At 38.5% G+C, this 11,153-nt stretch overlaps 1 protein-coding gene across 2 annotated transcripts in view; it reads left to right on the plus strand.

Annotated features, from left to right (window-relative positions):
- The window catches only part of camkvl (CaM kinase-like vesicle-associated, like), a 41,059-nt gene extending 32,312 nt beyond the window's left edge, over positions 1 to 8,747 (plus strand). For both annotated transcript variants that reach the window (XM_016500914.1, XM_016500913.1), the window contains exons 2-11: positions 896 to 1,002; positions 1,215 to 1,346; positions 1,686 to 1,760; positions 2,449 to 2,587; positions 3,541 to 3,661; positions 3,746 to 3,821; positions 5,519 to 5,655; positions 5,778 to 5,856; positions 5,975 to 6,062; positions 7,215 to 8,747. In XM_016500914.1, coding sequence (XP_016356400.1) covers positions 908 to 1,002; positions 1,215 to 1,346; positions 1,686 to 1,760; positions 2,449 to 2,587; positions 3,541 to 3,661; positions 3,746 to 3,821; positions 5,519 to 5,655; positions 5,778 to 5,856; positions 5,975 to 6,062; positions 7,215 to 8,540 — 2,268 coding nt within the window. In that variant the 5' untranslated portion in view covers positions 896 to 907 and the 3' untranslated portion in view covers positions 8,541 to 8,747. The remainder of the gene's footprint in view (positions 1 to 895; positions 1,003 to 1,214; positions 1,347 to 1,685; positions 1,761 to 2,448; positions 2,588 to 3,540; positions 3,662 to 3,745; positions 3,822 to 5,518; positions 5,656 to 5,777; positions 5,857 to 5,974; positions 6,063 to 7,214) is intronic.
- The last annotated feature ends 2,406 nt before the right edge of the window (positions 8,748 to 11,153 follow it).

Consider the following 11,153-nt stretch of genomic DNA (forward strand, 5'->3'; position numbering starts at 1 on the left):
TCTATTACTATTACTATATATATATATATATATATATATATATATATATATACTGTATATGCATGTATGTGTGTGTGTGTGTGTATTTGACAATTTTATGTGATGTTGCATTTTTAATAGAGACAAAAGCATGCTGTTTATTATTATGCAAATATGGGAAATATAAGTTTATTATTAACTAACAAAACTAGCATTTGGTCCCAAACTAGCTAGCCACTAGTGAGAGACAGCTTAATCTAGGCAAAATCTGCAAACCTGTGACTTACAACCCTGATACATTATCAATTTTCACTTATTTATTTAATTTTATTGCTAGAATATAATGAAATCACACAAATCAGCATTTTATGTTATGTTCAGACATGCCCCAAACAGGAAAAAAAAAACTGTTAACCCAAAATGAATGGAAAATAAATGTAATATAATATTTTGTCAGATTTCCTTAAAAACTTTTCTGAGGGCTAAACATATCTCCTTTTAATAATTCTTTGTTGAAAAAAAAAACTCAGAGTTTCTAAGACTTTCCAAATCTATTTTGTACCCTTGTTCCAGTAAGTGTCCTATAATCAGTGGGCCTTATTCATAAGCAGAATGAATTTCTGTGTAATGGAATGGATTGTTTCACAAGAATGTTTTACACAGAAATTGTTCTGCACATGTTGGATGAATAATGTCCACTATTTCCAGTTAATGTTCCAAAAAGATTTCATTTGTTTTTTAACAAAAAAAAAAAAATCTCTTTTCAGTCATGTTGAAACAGAATTAAATAGGATTTCGCCATTTCTGTGTGGGACCTGTCTTAGTGAGGCTAGTTTGTGAAGACACATGCTCCTCTAGAGTTTTATTGAGATTGATTGCTGTGTGTGTATGTGTATGCTTGTTCTCCTCTGGACAGGTGGATGCTGTCATGCCATTTGGGTGCCTTGCTCTGCGAGATGGGCGGTCATACAACAGCCTGTCAGACATCACTGACAAATATGAGATTGGACAGGTCCTCAAGGCGTGAGTGTGTATAGATCTGCCATTAAAGCCTTAAGAAAGCCAATCCATCAATTATAGACACGTGATCTCATTAAACTTTGATTCAGGATGCATTTCTTCTAATACATAGGTGTTTGTCACAGCAGTGTGCTTCTTAAAACAACCGATTTACAACCATAAGGGGTATTTATTGCAGCATAAAATGCAGCATTCAGAATAATTTATCTTTGCAGAAAAGAATTTTGTGAGCTGTGCCTGGTTAAGGAACGACAGACGGACAAGGTCTATGTGTGCAAGAAATTCCTCAAGAAGGATGGCAGGAAAGTGCGGAAGGCAGCCAAGAACGAGATCATGATCTTGAAAATGTACGTGGTGACTCAAAATATCAACAGATGATGTAGGGTTTTGTGAGAGTGCTGATCTCAGAGGACAAAGAAAACATTTAAAGGGATAGTTCACCCAGAAATCAAAATTCTGCCCTCGTGTCATTTCAAACCTCAAATTTTCTTTAAACTCTGGAGCACAAAATTGAAAATGTAGCAGGGTGAGCTACTCCTTTAAGGATGGAGAGGGTAAGAGATGCTGTATGTATCACCCTTGGTGTGATTATTTCTGTCCTTTCTCACTCTTTTTGAAACACTTTTCTCTATTCAATGTGAGATAAAGAAACTATTCAGCTTTTTGCCGTGATGTGTTCATTGCAGGGTCAAACACCCAAACATCCTGCAGCTGATTGATGCATTCGAGACCAGGAAAGAGTTCTTCATCATACAAGAGCTGTGAGTCCGACCTCCGTTTGCCGTGATCAGTCATGTTCCCTTCCCAGTGTCATTCAGTAGGCCAAGGACAAGTCTCTTTACATCAGAACATCACTCTAGAAAATGCACTTCTTCATATCCACATCTAGCCAGAACTAAGATCTATTAAAACCCTGTCATCTGCTTTTGCATGAATGACATGGACATGCTATTACAGCTATTAAGATTGCTGCTCATTAAGATGAGTTACTATGATAGAAAATATAGTTTCTAGATATTTAGTCATTTATCATTTCCATTTAAATCTTAAAGATCCTATTATATTTAGCTTGCATGATGCTGGTTGCAAATCTAGTATTCTGCAAATGAAATATTTGTAGTGTTCAAATGTCATTTTGGTGGCAAAGGTTTGTCAGAGTTGCACTACATTAGATGCACATGAAGTCAGATGTAGAATTGCATTCAAATATTATGATATATTAAATATAAATAAAAATGTCTACATTGTAAATTCAATTTAAAACTAAATCTAAGTTTAGTTTATTATTTATTATATTGACCAGGCCACCGCTCAGCTCAAGGCTCCAGTTTTCTGTGGCCCCATCCTTAACTTAAGTGTATAAAAACAACTTTACTGTTGATTAAATAAGAATTAACTTTACAATACATCCGGATCTCCCTTCTTTTCTCTTATTAATTTTTTTCACAGAGCCACAGGTGGAGATGTGTTTGATTGGATCTTAGACCAGGGGAACTACACAGAGAGAGATGCCGCCAATGTGATCCGTCAGGTCTTAGAAGCAGTGGCATACATTCACTCCCTCAACATAGTCCACAGGAACTTAAAGGTGGGTTTGCAATCATAATATGATATTATTCATCAATGAAAAGTACATATGTGCAGTCCATATGCATTGTGTATAATTCAATAACGGAGTGCAACAACATATGCATTAAGTGGAATGCAACTGGGCTGATGTATGACTTTTGTAATGATACTTTCTACTTTTGCTTCATTTTTGTACTTTAATAAACAGTCTGAATGTATGATTATAAGGCTGTAACTCGGTGTTAACACATGTTATTGCGTATGTGTGTGCTGGGGATGTTTTTGTCTGCTGAGTATTAAATGATGATCAGTTATATTAATCAAACGCCTAGTCCTCTTTGACTCATAGCACTGTACGTCTGTAATATTGCAGATGCTCCCTGTGGGTGTCATTAATGTTCAAAACAAATATGAAAGTAATAAACAGTATTTCCACCTCCTGTGGTTCTAAAGCAATTAAAGTTATGATGCTGTTTGTCATGAGACAACATGTGTTTGTAGTGCCCTCTAGTGCACGGCAGCAACACGCTGTGCACAATATTAGCATCAGACATTCTCTGTTACATGTATATGTGCATCTCTTTTGCTCAAAGCTCATTCTTGTCAGTAATGCATTATTCTGTATTGCCTCCTGGGTGTTTTTTTTAGATATAGCTTTGATGCATTTCTTTTTAAGGTGTGCTTGAAATATCACAGACTGAGATTCATATATTATATGTAGTTGGTCAGCTGTGTGTTTTCAGATTTATCTTTTAAAGACAAAACTCATTCTTCACATTGAGCAGGTGAAGGGTGTGTCCTGTCTGGTCTCTGTTGGCCAGCTGAAAGACGAATATCAACATTATTTGGGACACAGTGAACTCTTAATCAGTCATACTTTGGCCTAATGCCATGTCTTTCCTCCTATAAAGTATTGATTTTTTTTGTTTGTTTGTTTGGTTTTTTATCCTGTGCCTTTTTCTGGCATTTCAGCTGGAGAACTTGATGTACTATAGAGAGAGCAACCACAACAAGGTCGTGTTGCGGGATTTCTACCTGTCCAGGTTTGAGAACGGATCAATCACTGAGCCCTGCGGGACACCCGAGTACCTGGGTATTTATCACATGATCTCTTGATTTACCTATACTTGTATGTGAAGCACTAACCTTCACAACTGTTTCTCATATTTCCTGTTAGCTCCTGAAGTGGTGGCTCGTCATCGCTATGGAAGACCAGTCGATTGTTGGGCAGTGGGGGTCATTATGTACATACTGTAAGTTGGAGTTGGCGATTCTTTATTTTCTTTATATGCTTGGTTCTTTAAAACAGGAGTTTGTGGCTTTCTGCTTTCTGAAGACTGGTCAGAAATCATGAGATTAATTTTGAATATGTTTTTGTTTAGTGTTTCAAAAATGCACATTGTTCCAAAACAGCAACACATTTACCATTTGTTTTGACATCACAATTTTTTAACTGTTAAAAAAACTGTCTGCCTATAGTTATAGACAGTATCTATGGCACCAAAAAGTTTGAAAAACCTTGATTTAAAATACTTGTGTAAATCTACAGCATATATTCCTACATACATACTAATGGATTCAACATAACAGATCATAATTACGGTGGCCAAGAGAGCTCAACGCCCTGCAACTTAAAAAAACATATGCAAATAGAAAAAGCACCAGCAAATTAAGAGAACATCTTCATCAGTTTGACAACACATGTGCTGCAAATACTCACAACACAACCAAATACAGAAATGCGCAAATATGCACAATTAGACCAAATACAAAAAGTGTTGCAAGTAGCACAGACTCCAATGGAAATGTTTCAAGGGGACCCCAACAACCCTTACGAAAAATTAATTATGGTTTTATTATAGTAAAAGTGTAGTAACCATGTTTCTTTTTTTTTTTTTTGCTTTTTATTTATTTATTTATTTTGCATATTGATTACCATTTGTATAACCACAGCTGTACAAATACCATGGTTTCACTATAGTAACCATGTTTGTTTGTTTTTTTAATAATAAAACCATTGTAAATTATCATGGGGAAGTTGTAAAAATTAGCCAGCCAGCTTACATAAGGTTTCACAGACAGTAATTGTGTATTTTGTCAGCTTATTTAGGCTAATTATATGCAAAAAGCTAAGGACTCATATGATCAGGATGTTAAAATAAACAAAAATCTCACCTTTCTGAGCAGACATTGATAAACATGTCCCAGCCAGGTTCGTCACTTTTTGCGGTTCCCTTAAACATTCTGTTGTGGTCTGTGCGTATTTGCAGCGTGTTTCTATATTTGGTTGTGTTGTGAGTATTTGCAGCACATGTATTTACTGCGTCTGAAAGCTCTAAAATGCTGCCTTCGGAGGCAGCATTCCAAGGCATCAAGGCACATCCGGATCCAGATTCTGCTTTACTTCCTGTCTCCGGAGGTACCTTCTTCTGATCGAATTTTGAAGGCAGCATAGATGTATCCTTCGCTGCCTTTGATATCCCACAATCCTGTGCGTTCCATTCTGTGACGGTTGAGCTAAAAAATAAAGATGGCATCTGAAAGTTGCGTTTGGTGGTCAGTTTGTGTGTAATTGTATATTTCTGACTAACTTTTTGCACTTTTGATGTTATTTCTAGCGAGAAATCAGTATTATAGTAATTAAATATTCGTTTAGTTATCACCAAAACTTGTTCTATTTCGTTGTAGATCATTAAACCGTGACGCTGCCTCAGAAGGCTGTCCGAAATCAATTTCATGAGGTGCCTTCGTGCAAAAACGCTGCCTTGCAGCGAGGCAGCAAGTCAGCTGCCTAAGTTTTCGGATGCAGCCATTGTCAAATTGATGAAGATGTTTTCTTAATTTGTTGGTGTTTTTTCTATTTGCATCTGTTTTGTTTTTTTTAATTTGCAGCCTTTTGATCTCTCTCGGCCACCGTACATAATGCAAATCATACAAATCTCATTTGTAGGTTGTCTGGAAACCCTCCGTTCTATGATGAAACTGAGGAGGAGAACACTGATATGCACAACCGTATAATCTTCTGCCGCATTGTTGCTGGAGAATTTGAATTTGATTCACCATACTGGGATGAAATTTCCCCTGCTGGTACTAATATCAGGATCTGATAAGTTCCTGATCTCATCAAAACTAATAATAATTAAAATGTCCTTTTTTTTTTTTTTTTGATGCTTTAAACCTTCAGTCTTCTTCTCTTTAATGTCATGCAGCAAAAGAGCTCGTCTGCAGACTTATGGACATTGACCCAATGCTGAGAATTACTGCACAAGATGCACTTTCGCATGAATGGTAAAGCTATATACAAATAAACAAACTCAAACACACAGTTGCTTTTTTCAGAGACAACATGTCAACTTAATGTTTTTTTGTTTAATGTTTTCTTTTTTCTCTTTTTTTTTTTGGACAGGATTGCTGGAAATGGGGCTTCGGAAAAGAACCTGAAGGAAGGAGTCTGTGCTCAATTTGAGAAAAACTTTGCAAAGGCCAAGTGGAGGGTAAGAGGAATCTACACACACAAAAGTCATGTACAACTTGCCATGTGCCTCTAATGATTGTATTCATCACTCTTCTAGAAAACGGCACAATAAATAATAGGATAACGGATAAGGACAGTAACTGTAAAGATGGTAATACCAAATAAAGCTGTTGTTTAATAAAGGTTCTGATGGTTATTATATTAATGTTTGCTTTTTCCTTGCATGTTATACCCAGGAGCTGAAGGTACTGTTGATATTAGCGGGGCAGCCTAGAGGCAGAGATTCTTTTCTCTGTATAACAATCTTTGACTTGGGCAATCATATTTCCTTTAGCATCAAACCTAGTGTACGATAATACATGGCTACTGTGTCTCATGGCCTGGCCTGATTCTTCAAGCAGAGATCATTCAGGAAATATGTAGTTCAAGTCTGATTGTTGGAAAGACTCTCACTGTACTTAAGCCTCCCTGTATCTGCACACCAGTAACTAACAAATTTATCACTGCCCAGCTGGTCCCATGTGCATTCAGTCATATGCCGTCTGGCTTTTACTCACAGTGTCCTCAATATTCCAGTTTAAATTCCAGTTAGTCCTTCATTCACTCAGACAAATCTCCAGATTGAATATTCATTGTAATGTCACATGTATGTGTATGAAAGGTTGTCCCTGTGTTTGTGTGTGTGCCAGAAAGAACCAAAGTGGTCCTTATGTAGAGAGAGAGAGAGAGAGAAGGCAAAGTGATTTGTCCTCAGATGACTTACCGTGGTCCTAAATCATTGATTCACATCATGCTTTTGTCGATGACACATACATATCAAAAACATTTCATTCAGGTCAGCAGCCAGTAACAAACACAAATGAGCCAAAAATGGCTCTTATTTTAATTTAATTGTTGGGTTCCGGCGTAATTTTCAGCTGTAATTTGTAGCTGTTGAACTAATTTAACTGCTAAAAAACGGTTATTTTGATACACTGAAAAAAGGAGACGAAATTACTAAAACGCCCATCTCCAATGTGTTTGTCTCATGAAAGCGATAGAGATGAAAAACTTCTACCACAGACTGCCATGCTGTTAACAATGCATTTCACCTCCATAGCAAAGAAGACCTCATGTTACTTTATAATTGACTAGGTACTAAGGGTTTGGTATTTCTTCATTTCACTTTCAGAAAGCGATTCGTGTCACCACATTCATGCAGCGTCTCCGAGCCTCTGAAATGGGATCTTCTGATGGGGTAGTTGAAGGCCAGGGCGAAGGGGTCAGAGCGGATGAATTAGATGGTAAAGGGATACAAACAGACTCAAGCGGCATTTCTACTGTGAGCATGTCCCATGAGGTGTCCGCCGAAAGCAGACCTGTGGAGAATCAAGAAGGGGAGAAAGCAAGACACCTAAAAGCAGAAAAGAAAGAAGCAGAGACCCTTGCCAGATCAAACAGCTCTTTAAAAGTACAAGCAGATGAGCCGAACAAGAAAGAATCTAACGAAGGCACTTCTGAAAGGGAGGACAAACTTTCAACAAGAGCGAGCCAGAAAGCAGCACCCAGCCAGCCTATCAAGACCTCAGACAACCGAGAGAACAATGTCCCCAAGGAGCCAGAGGCCACAACTGTTGGCAATGTCGAGACGAAATTACCTTTCACTGATGCTCCAAATCGACGCAAAATGGCCACCAATCTCTCGATGGATCATGGCTCATGTTCTGATGCCAAAACCAGTACCTTGTCAGTGGGAAAGGAACCACCTCTTAAATCAGAAGACAAAAAAGACACAGTCCATGATATGGCCAAAAATAGCTGGTGTCAAACACAGCTCCCAGAAGCAGTTGCAGAGAGGCCAGTGGAAGTAGGGGCGACTTGCGAGGTCAATCCTAGAAGCAGAGAGTTCAAGAAAGGACAAGCGGACAAGGGTAGCCAGTCTGTGAAAAACATCCAGTGTACATATGCAGGATTGGGATCTTCAAGTCTCGGCCATGATAAAACGGTATTTGAGCAGGAGCTGCAAGAGATGGTCCATGGTGCATCAGGGTATGGTAGCCCGTACTGTCCAATCTACTCTGTTGGACAGTACGCTGGTTTAGATCCCGGAAGTGGAGCCAGTGCGGATTGGCAAATGGATTGTGTAATCGAACAAATTGAGAAACAAATGGCTGCCGTGTTAGAGAAGATCGAGGGGGACATGCCTTCGTTGCTGGAGCAGATCAGTGACCATCCCGAGACCCTTCGGAGAGCAAAGAGTGCCAGCTCTTCCCCGTCACCCCGACCTCGCTCGTACCATCATTCGACTCCACCGCCCCTTCCCACCACACCTCGCCCAGCAATGCCTTCTTTACCACACCTGACCATCCCGCCTCCCTCGTACCCACCTCCTTCCCCACCCAGTCACATCCAGGGTCACAGCCATCCAACTGCCGATGACGGTAACAGTGATGGCCAGAAGTCTACAAAGCGGTCTGGCCAATCACCAAGGGGAAGTGTATCAGGAAAAGGGTTGTAAATATGCTAAGAGAGTGTGAATGCTCAAGAATAAAGTATGTGCTCCATGTAACAAAATATCTTTGGGATATGGATTATGGATCCATGAGTACAGCATACGTTTTGGGGCTGAACAATGATCTTTGGGCTCCAACGCAAAGAGCCTTGTTATTGATTGTATGTGATGGATAAGAAGCTTTTTTTATGTGTAAAGAGGAAAGTAACTGAGCAAACTGAAAATAGGGAACACTATTTTGTATTATTAGAGAAAACAGTTAAGGTTATCCCACTATAAATGGTTGCAAATGGTTCTGCTCTACACTACAAGATCATAGCAAACACTATTATGTTTCCTAAATAATAATTTCATACAGTAATTATAATGTAGAGTCTGTGGAGGGTTTGGATACAAGAATTTATATAACTTGAAAACTTCACCTTTAAATAAACTTGTTCCCTTAAAGGTCCCATGGCATGAAAATTTCACTTTATGAGGTTTTTTAACATTAATATGAGTTCCCCTAGCCTGCCTATGGTCCCCCAGTGGCTAGAAATGGCGATAGGTGTAAACCGAGCCCTGGGTATCCTGCTTTGCCTTTGAGAAAATGAAAGCTCAGATGGCCCAATCTGGAATCTTCCCTTTATGTCGTCATACGGGGAAAGGTTACTTCCCCTTTCTCTGCTTTGCCCGCCCAGAGAATTTGGCCCGCCCATGAGAAAATGAGCTACTACCTGTGAGGCGAGCGCAATATTTTTTTTTCCTCGAGAGACATCATGGCTTGCAAACGAGCGAAGCATGGCAGTTGCCCCACCTCTCTCCTCCTCATTAGCATTTAAAGCTACAGACACAGAAATGGCACGTCCTAAGGAAAGCTCATTGTGGGACTGGCTCGTAGTGGCTGAAATTCTGCACCAAGGCTGAATTTCGGGAAAGAGACTTCAGATACAGTACTAGGGACCACTTAGGCCTATATAAAAGCATCCAAAAAGCAGCATGTCATGGGACCTTTAAAACAAGTTGGCATCCTGCTCTGTTTTGGAGAACCGCTGTGCATTTGCTCTTCACCAGGTACTGACTTTGGAGGGTGTTATTATTTTTGTCACTTCATCCATCTTGGATTTTTGCTCTGAGATAGTGAAGTTGAAGCAGTGCATCTGTGTACTCTCAATCATTTACCTTCTTCAATACTTCCAATAAGACTATTTCATTTATCTCTCTCATTGTATATTCTCACATTATACAGCAGTTTCTATAAGTCTCTGCCAAACATGTCAGTCTTTCATTGATAGAGAATAATAATATTCAGAGGGCGAGAATTGATCATAACTTTGAGACTACAGTACTTTACAACTATATTCTCTTTCCTGGCCTTTTTTATTCGCAGTTGTATGTGTCCATCTACGTGTTTGTTTGATTCTCATTCTCTTACTCTTATTTTCTCAATTTATGATGTAAACTAATACATATTTACATTGTATAGTACTTTTGCTAATATATCCTAAAGTAAGCTCTAATGTCTATATGTAAAGTCCTCGCAAATGTCTGTGAATTGTAACTGTGGCTTCCACCTCCCCAATTATTATTATATAGATTTTGGTGATGTGAATATTCTTCCAAGTTATTTTTTTGCACTCTCTACATGACTATTTCAATAAAATTCAGATCAAACCATCTTGTTTTATAGCCTTTTCTTTTGGCATGATCTGTATAAAATGACAGTTGTTACATAACTAACCTTATAATAAATATTACAGCTCAAAATGACCTTGCATCAAGTATGCTAAAGTTGCTTAAAATACATTGTGAAAAAGGCTAACACAGACACTTGCCATCTATCAAGTTTGCTATTACGGATGTTTCCAGTTCAGCATGGATATTCCATATGGGGATATAACAAATTAGAAGTGTTTTGTTTTCACTTTTCACAAGATTTTTAAAAAATCTTCAGTCCATCAGACTACTAAGCAGTCTCTAGTTCACTCTCTTCTAAGCACTTTGTCATTTTCCTGTCAATTACAGATATGTACCTAACTATACTTGGGTGCTGCTCGTCTTTTCTTCTAGTGAACACAACATTCAACACATGCCTCTTTAATGCATTATTACTGTCTGCTACAGATGCATTTAACTACTTTTTAATACAACACAATGTCTTTTACTTATGGAGTTCCTTAGTGCTCCTATCCCATTACTTCAATCATTGTTTAACAGATTTCCCAATTATTATATCATTTACCTTAGTGTTTACTATCCCTGGTAATTTAACGCGTTAATTAGATTAATTAATTACGGTGAAAAATAACGCGTTAAAATTATTAACGCATTTAACGCACTTGCCCCGCCCCAGACCTATGCGGGTCACGATTTGAACGAATTGGGTGAACCATTTGGCGCGTTGAACCATTGGCCATAGGCGCGTTGGATTTGAAGCGGAGCTGCACAGATCGATCGGTGTATGACAAAGTACCGCGAGAGCGATTCAAAAGCATAAGGAACCGTCTGCTCTCTAATCGCTCTTGCGGTACTCTGATGTCACCAGAGGCGGACAAAGTACTCAACTCCATTACTTGAGTGAAAGTACAGATACTGCTGGTCAAATATTACTCCATTACAAGTAAAAGTTGTAAAGACAGA

Source organism: Sinocyclocheilus anshuiensis, unplaced genomic scaffold, assembly GCF_001515605.1.
Source record: "Sinocyclocheilus anshuiensis isolate Anshui unplaced genomic scaffold, SAMN03320099.WGS_v1.1 scaffold879, whole genome shotgun sequence".
Lineage (NCBI taxonomy): Eukaryota > Metazoa > Chordata > Actinopteri > Cypriniformes > Cyprinidae > Sinocyclocheilus > Sinocyclocheilus anshuiensis.